At 36.3% G+C, this 8,302-nt stretch overlaps 1 protein-coding gene across 1 annotated transcript in view; it reads right to left on the reverse strand.

Moving 5' to 3' along the window:
- Window positions 1-1,626: 1,626 nt before the first annotated feature.
- The window catches only part of LOC140242763 (5'-nucleotidase-like), a 54,292-nt gene continuing 47,616 nt past the window's right edge, over window positions 1,627-8,302 (reverse strand). The window contains exon 8 of the mRNA XM_072322522.1: window positions 1,627-2,340. Within this exon, the coding sequence (XP_072178623.1) occupies window positions 2,159-2,340 (182 nt within the window). The 3' untranslated portion in view covers window positions 1,627-2,158. The remainder of the gene's footprint in view (window positions 2,341-8,302) is intronic.

Below are 8,302 nucleotides of genomic sequence, written 5' to 3' on the forward strand. Positions count from 1 at the left end.
TATATAACGAATATCATCTTTCTCAGCACACTGCACTTAACTGTTGTGATTTATGCAATGCTGACTTCGTGAAGGAGAGGGGGTATAGTTGCCGAGTTTAATAGCAACATAACAAATCATTTCAAAATAATCATTTTCATCAACATTTGTGCGGACAGACAGCCCATCAAAATCTAATTTGCATAAGTGATAATGAGTGATGTCAGTGTTTGCTAAAAATGTGTTTGACTTTGAGATCTTTCACTTTTTGTATATTACTAGATTTTCACTAGTTTCATTTGATTGTAACTCTTTTTTTTTTTAATCTGCAGCAACTTAGATCACACAATGAAGTTTCAATTCCTATCCACTGACACAAACTGAAAGTAATTGAAACTGTACACAGTCGTTCCATGATCACTTTTCACAGATATTGCATGAAAAACTGCCCACAGTATGGATCTTATGTCTACTGATTGCAATCTCTTTCATACAGAGGCTTAAAAGTGGTCCAAGAGGCAAATTGTGCAACTTGCCAAGGCACCTTGTTTTGGAAAAAAAAAAAAAAAAAAAAAAGGCCAGAAGGTGACTTGTACAAATGCATTAAATATAAACACCTCATTCTGGCTAAAAAGGTAACAAGGCAACTTGTATAAAATTGCAAACTTCCAGGCACCTTGTTTATGACTAGAAGGTAAGAAAAGATCCGTGGCGAGTTTGTACAACTTGCCTTCCCACCGTAAAACGTGGTGATCAATGCTGATACTTCACAATGTTCTATGCTGAGTTCTACCCTGGGAACTTCACAAAAGCATTTTCTATATTTACATTATACATATTACTTTGCATGTGCTATAATGCTACAATGTATATATCACTCATAGATTTGATACATTTGAGCAGCAAAATTTTAGCCATCACATATCAGATGTACATAGAATTATCCCACTCACTTTCATCAAAATATCATCACCATTTACATCAGGGCACTAAATATCACATAGTACTGTATATGCCGAATATTTCGCAAGGTTTTTATTTTCGTGTATTTCATGAGTCATGTGCTATTTGAGAATAATTAGAGACATGCAAAAATAATGACTCTGATCCCGATATGAATATGACACATACGTATACATATCTCCGTTCAGTACAGTACTCCATGATCGCGAATTAAACCACTCGCGAAATCGTTGGAAGTCCCGATTCGCAAAAATTTAGACTCGCTAAACATATGGCATATACAGTAGCTGATTGACAAAAATGCACACACCAACAATCAGACACATGGAATCAGTCTCCAATCAGACTAGAGTAGATCTGAATTAGTCATGGAATGCCGAGAACTGTAGACAGAAATCTCTCATTCAAAATTTACGTAGTACTTACAATGTAAGCACTTAGTGGTGATACTGTATTTAGCATTTGGAGTGAAATAAAATGACACAAATGATTTGCAAAGTTTACTCTCTGGTCGTGAGAACAAGTGCCAAAAACAATTACTTCTGGTGAATATGAATACACCAAGTTAAAATACATGATACTTCATCACCATGCAAAAAAATTTTGTTATTACTTTTTTACAAAAAATCCTTTTATTTCAGAGACTGAGAATTTAGATTTGGGATTTTTTCCACCTCTAAAACATCTTATTAAAGTCAACTAGATTGGACATCATGTGCACTTGAAAAATGTACAGAATATATTTACGTATCTACACAGGTGACCTTTAAGGTGGTCAGCCCGGCAACCTAGCTGGTAATGTCTAGAGATCGGCTGTCATTTCATGTGGCCAGTGGGACCTGGGCCGCCGCTATTAAGATCAAGCCCTGTTAGTCATAGACACAACACGAGAATATCGGAGAGCATTTTGCCAGTACAGAGTTAAAATGCACGGGAAGTAACACACACTGGTATGTGTGGCCTTCTAGTACTGTAAAAGTGGATATTTTCGCATGAGTATAACTTTTTGCGCTTGGCCGGGTTAGATTAGTTTCGCGTGTTTTTAATCCAGAGGAATCAAAACATGCACTACTGGAACATGTAACAAGCAATGAAGCACTTCTTTTTCGCGCTAGTTTCTGGTGGCGCAAAATGCGCAAAAATTTCAACATTGCGAAAATTCCACTTTTACAGGATAACAAACTACCCTTTGCTGCTCTCATGTTCTTGCAAAGTCTCACAGAAGTCGAATCAATATCATCAGTGCCAGTGAAAGGACTAGTGCCACGTACGGCTTTACAATGTGTCCAGCCCCGGGTCTGTTGTCCTCGTTGTAGATGATGGTCCGCCCTTCCAGGGTGACATTCAGAGGGGACATGGCCCGGACATAGCTTGATGTAACGTCCACGTCATTGATCCCTGGCAAAAAAGTATGGGAATATAAAATACATGAAACCTATGATAACTGCAAATCATGGTTTGCATGCCAAGTTATAGACAGGGCTAGTCTATTCATTTCATTTCATTGGTCTCTGCAACTCTTTTGTGAAGAAAATTTTGCACAGAAATAATACATGAAACATATGATTGAACTTAAGGTACATTTTGATTTTGTGTTAACACATTAGGATAACAAAATATAGGCTTATCATAATCAATGAGCAATAAAAATTGTATCAGGAAATGTTTGTTGGGGTTGAAGGTGTTGCCACAAAAAAATTGATTACTGGTAGGGTTGACACAAAAATTAGGGGACACACAATCAGGGTTTGGTATGAAAAACATTTAGGTAACTCTTATGGAGAAAGGAAAACACTGATCCCAAGAAGGAGCATTGTCATCATTTTAATACAGTTTCTTTTTGGTGATACGCTATCAATGTATCACCTAATTTTCATCTTTACGGAATCTTACTTTCTTTTTAAGGCGATGTGCTAACAGCGTATCACCTATTGTGTTGTACGGAAATTTCCTTTCTGTTTTTCATGGGGTGATTAGCTAACAGTGTTTCACCTATTGCATTTGTAATATTCCTTTCTTTTTTTATTCTCATTTCTTTTTGATGAATTTTGTGAATGTAATATCTCAACAATGACTTGACCAATTAACATGAAATTTTCAGTAATCTTATCTCATGTCAACACCTAGCTACAAGAAACATTTTGTAACATTTTACTGTCCTGTGACATCATCTAGGCACCATTTTGTGATTTTTGAGATGTCAAATGTTTAATCATATTTTCTGCATAACTAAATGTCATAACTTTATCATTTTCAGTCGGCATGACGTTTAAATGTTACGTGATCTTTTTGCACAGTGCTTATCAGTGCAGCCAATCTTAGTATATTGCCTTAAATAACTTTTCACGACACTAAAATTTCAAGCTATGGACATCTGCAATACTTTACTAAAAAAATAAACATTAATGGTGTTTAACTGTACAGCAGGAGAACATTGATTTGCAACCTCAAGATTCTCACATGAAACTCACTATGTTACCATGCAATTTCAAATAGCATCATCCACAAATCTTTCATAGTGGTTGTGACAATGAAATTATTTGATTTCAGCCATGAAATAGCTATCAAAGTTTCTTGCGAACATTGTGCGAAATAGTACATGTATAGCAGGTTAGAACACAGAAAAACATGCTTTGATTACAAATGAATAAAACCCAGGAATAAAATACCATTGAGCTTTGGCCAAGGAATGTCATTGTAATACATGTTACATACATCCAGAATAACGCATTTATCAATCTTTGGGAATAATTTTATATTTACTCTGTTTTTACAATATAATAGTTTTGTGCTAGCATGGAGGTGAACTAATAAAGAATAGGATATGAGAGTTACAGGGCTTTGGTAGGCTCTATAACAGGCAACTTTCACAACACCCTGTTATTATGTACAATACGTATGAATAATATTGCTTCTGAATAATATATTCTACATAACAGTGCAAAGCAAAGATAATCATTATTCATAAACTAGCTCTACCACAGTTTCCATGGGTTCACCCCGAGCACTACTTAATAAAAAAAAAAAGGAGTTTATACTCCTCAAATATTTCTCTATTGCTCCTAAAGTTTTATTCCTACATGCAGCATTTAATGGAATGGATAGTGATGATCCAATCCCCTGGGAACAAATTTTGTTTATTCACAGGCCTCTGGGGTGCTGGTCCCTGAGCCACCTATACAAAAGTAAGGTTTCAACATATATATATATATATATATATATATATATATATATAATATATATATATATATATATATATATATATATATATATATATATATACATATACATATATATATATATATATATATATATATATATATACATATACGGTATATATATATATATATATATATATATATATATATATATATATATTTCTTTTTTTTTTGGGGGGGGGAGACATGTTTATTATTGAGAAATACAAAAGTAAGGGAGAGTGCGATGAGCTTTTTCATTCTTAGAATTGGAATTCAACAATCTGGTGCAGCATAAACACTCTGGGTGGAATGTTTGGATAATTTTTCATTCAAAAAAAGTAAGAATATGGAAAAACAATGGGTTTCCTAAAATCCTATAAGCATGGTAGCTGTCACCTCTTGTTTTCGCATACATGCGTCTGCACTGTGTGCTAAATCTATGAAGGTGGACCAAGTACGGGGAGGGTGTGGTGGGGGGGGGGGGGGTATTCCATTTCTCCTACCAGGGATCTTTGTGTGTGTATGAGTGTGTGTGTGTGTGTGTGTGTGTGAGCGTATTTTAAAGAATCAAAGTTTGATGATCTATTGCACATTCTTGTTTGAATATTTGAAAATTTGAAATGAAAAAAAAAAAGTAAGAAAATGAACATTCGGCAGAACTGAATGTCTCATGTCTAGCATGTGTTGTATCTTCACTTTGTAATAAGTTTATGGAGAAGCACAGCGCTCACCTTCACTTACTGGTTAAAACAAACAAACAAACAATCAAACAAACAAACAAGGGGCAGTGTATGGAGAGGTGATATGGTACATTGCACTGATCACCTGTTATTTGAATATTTAACATTCACGTCTAAAGAAATAGGGGGTTTGAAAATGTTTGCGGGGGGGGGGGGCAACTGCCAAATTTTCACTAAAATAACAGATATGTAGAGAGACTACAGTACTAATACAATCCATCATGAACCCATCTCGTCTCATTTGCAAGGTAATACATGTACAGACACATAACAAGTTTTTTTTTCCCATTCTTTCAGTTTCAGGTGGATTTCTGAAACAACATTCAACGACCTCGCTGGCATGCGAGATGGCATCAACATTTTCTTCTTAATCATTTATGTTCATAGATCTTTAACTACTGATGAATATTTTACGCCTTTACGCCTTTTCAAGCTATCGCTTTTTGTAGTCCCCGTTCTCCTCATCATTGTTTCTTTTTGCTATGTTGATCTCACAATGTACTGTTTTTATAATGATTGAGATGAATAAACGAATTTAATTGAATTGAATTGAATATTAAAGGAACCCCAAACCTAAAGAAAAAGGTGGATTGAGTGAAAGCAGCCACAAAATAGTAGAACACATCGGCGAAAAATTGAGGAAAATCGGACAATCGATGCAAAAGTTATGAATTTTTGAAATGTTGGTGTTGGAACCGCTGGATGAGATGACAACTAGATGTTATGCTGTCATGTGTGGACAACAATATAAAGAAAATATAAAGAAAATTCCACAAAAATTCACTCTTGTAGCATCATGAAAGAGCATTTGACTAACTGCTTTCAGAAAGGAGGGGGAATAATTGCTACCCGTAACATATCAGTATCAAGTTGATAGAATGTGTAATTTGCACGAAAAGGATTTTTTTTTTTTTTTTTTTGCGGCATTCCCATTATATTTTCTTTATATTGTTGTCCACACATACGTCATAACCTCTAATAGTCTCCTCATCCAGCGGTTCCAACACCAAAACTGTAAAAATTCATAACGTTTGCATCGATTGTCCAATTTTCCTCAAACTTTCACAAATGTGCTCTGTACTAATGTTGCTGCTTTCACTCAATCAACATTTCTCTTTGGGTTTGGGTTTCCTTTAAGACTGCTGAGTTGAGAATTCATGCATGGGCTTGGTGAGGCACGTGTCGTGCCTCGTGAAATGGTACTTAATTCTTCTGACTCTTTACGACTGAGTTCATAAGAGCACTTGGAGCACGACACAGGTAGAACTGATTTTTCATTAGTCAGAATGAATTTCCGACGGCATGCCTAAGAAGAAAAACAACTCAACAGAAATTACCACCAAATTGAGAATCTTGATCCTCGTATCTCAAGAACTTGTGTAAGAAGAAACAAATGGCAAGATATGTGGCCCTCAGATGTTTTGTCTTATTTGTTATGTTCAATGACATTCATGGTAAGTTGCCCCAGTCTTATGAGAAATGTAATTTTTTCATTGCCGTGTATCATCCTTATCTTGATTGACTTCGAGGAAATAATTCAGGAATTGAATTGTTATTTTGCAATCAACAGATAGAGAAATCCACAATGTATTTAATGGGGAATGTGTAGGCTTATATGCTGTTTTGTCTTCCTCAGGATGGGATTTACTTTTTGCTATTTTTCCGCTATCCGAAAAAGTACCGTGTTCGGGTGCACGTCACGAGACCGACACTCATGAGTCATACAGCCCATGAGTCACAGAGCTCACAAGTCATACAGCCCATGAGTTATACAGCTCACGAGTCACACAGCCCATTAGTTTGACACTAAGCTATAAACAAGGACCACAAGACCAATTAAACACTGTGTTGTATCTGTCGAACTCGTGGGCTGTTTTTACCTAGCGTCGAACTCATGGGCTTTATTTGCCTAGTGTCAGATCTCATGGGCTGTATGACTCGTGAGCTGTATGACTCATGGACCTGTTTTCAAAGTCGAACTCGAGGGCTGTATGACTCATGGGTGTCGGGTCTGGTGGGATGACACCCCCCCCCCCCCCCCCCATGTTCAATCATGGACTGTATGGTTGAACATGAAACAAAGGTATATCAGCGATATACTGAACACACTTTCTGATACTGTAGCACAACTGCTGGCATCACAGGGTCCAGATGATGCTGATGATTTCAAAGAATAAAGAAAAAATGCAAATATTGATTATCTTAGAAACTGGGTGGGCAGTAGAAAGAGTGAAAAGCAGGATCCTCATGGAAGAAATCTAACAAAATTCTTGTTTCATTGTAATACGTTGACGGACAAGTTTTCCAGTGGTCAACAAGTGTTTAAAGACTCTTCTGAAACAGACTTTTTGGTGTTCGGTTTATTTTAATAATGGTACATAGTTGAAGGATGACAATTCATTTTTCTAATAAGGTTGTTTATGTGTTACCACAGATTGCTCAATGTCATATTTTACAACATTGACCATACTCTGAAAGTACTCGTTCACTGATGATGAAACAAACTAGGATATATTGTGAGCTTCATGAAACAGACTTTTTGGTGTTCAGTTTGATAACTGTACATAAATTGAAGGATGATAATTTTATATTTCATATGTCATAATTCATATTTCTAACCAGGTTGTTTATGTGTTACCAAGGCTTGCTCATGCAATATTTCGTAACATTGACCATACTTTGAAAATACTCTTTTGTTGATGATGAAACAGAGGATACATCAGGTGTGGTCAGACTGGCAAAAGATCGAGAAGTTTAAGATTGCAAAGTTTTGCCAGTGTGACCTCATACTTCCCGCAAAACTTCCCGCGAAACTTCTCGATCTGTTTGCGGGCGGTGTCTCTGAAGCGCGAGGCCATTGTCATGTACAGATGTGCATTGTTACGTCACAATCATGAGCCATCGGACGGCGCACTCTTTCTTGCGCACGTACCAATGGCCCAAACTTTGCAATCTTACACTTCTCGATCTTTTGCCAGTCTGACTGCGCCTTCTGTGAGCTTATAAAGTTCTTACGAGAGGCAAATGAAAGTCATTGGACCATCTAAAATGATACTTATGAAAAGGTTTGTTTCTGGATACATAGAATAGCGTATGCATGGGAGTGCATTTTGTTCATATTTACTTAAAACATGAAGTGACGCAACTGGGACATATAAAAATCTATGAAGAAAAAGAAAATGTTCTCAAGGAATAGTGGATCTGAATGGATTAATGGGATTAAAAAAAAGCAAATTATTTTCCGACCTACAACTGCAATTGATCCCATACGGAAAATCAACAAAATAGTGGAGAAACTTGCAGTTTTCCTTAGAGTTTTAATCCTGAGCCACAAAGAGTCGCCAGAGGCATAATGTTTTTAGGTTGAAATATCCGGCCGTCGGACTTTTCTTCTGTTCATTATTGATATTGTGGACGACG

The sequence above is a fragment of the Diadema setosum genome, chromosome 19, assembly GCF_964275005.1.
Source record: "Diadema setosum chromosome 19, eeDiaSeto1, whole genome shotgun sequence".
Lineage (NCBI taxonomy): Eukaryota > Metazoa > Echinodermata > Echinoidea > Diadematoida > Diadematidae > Diadema > Diadema setosum.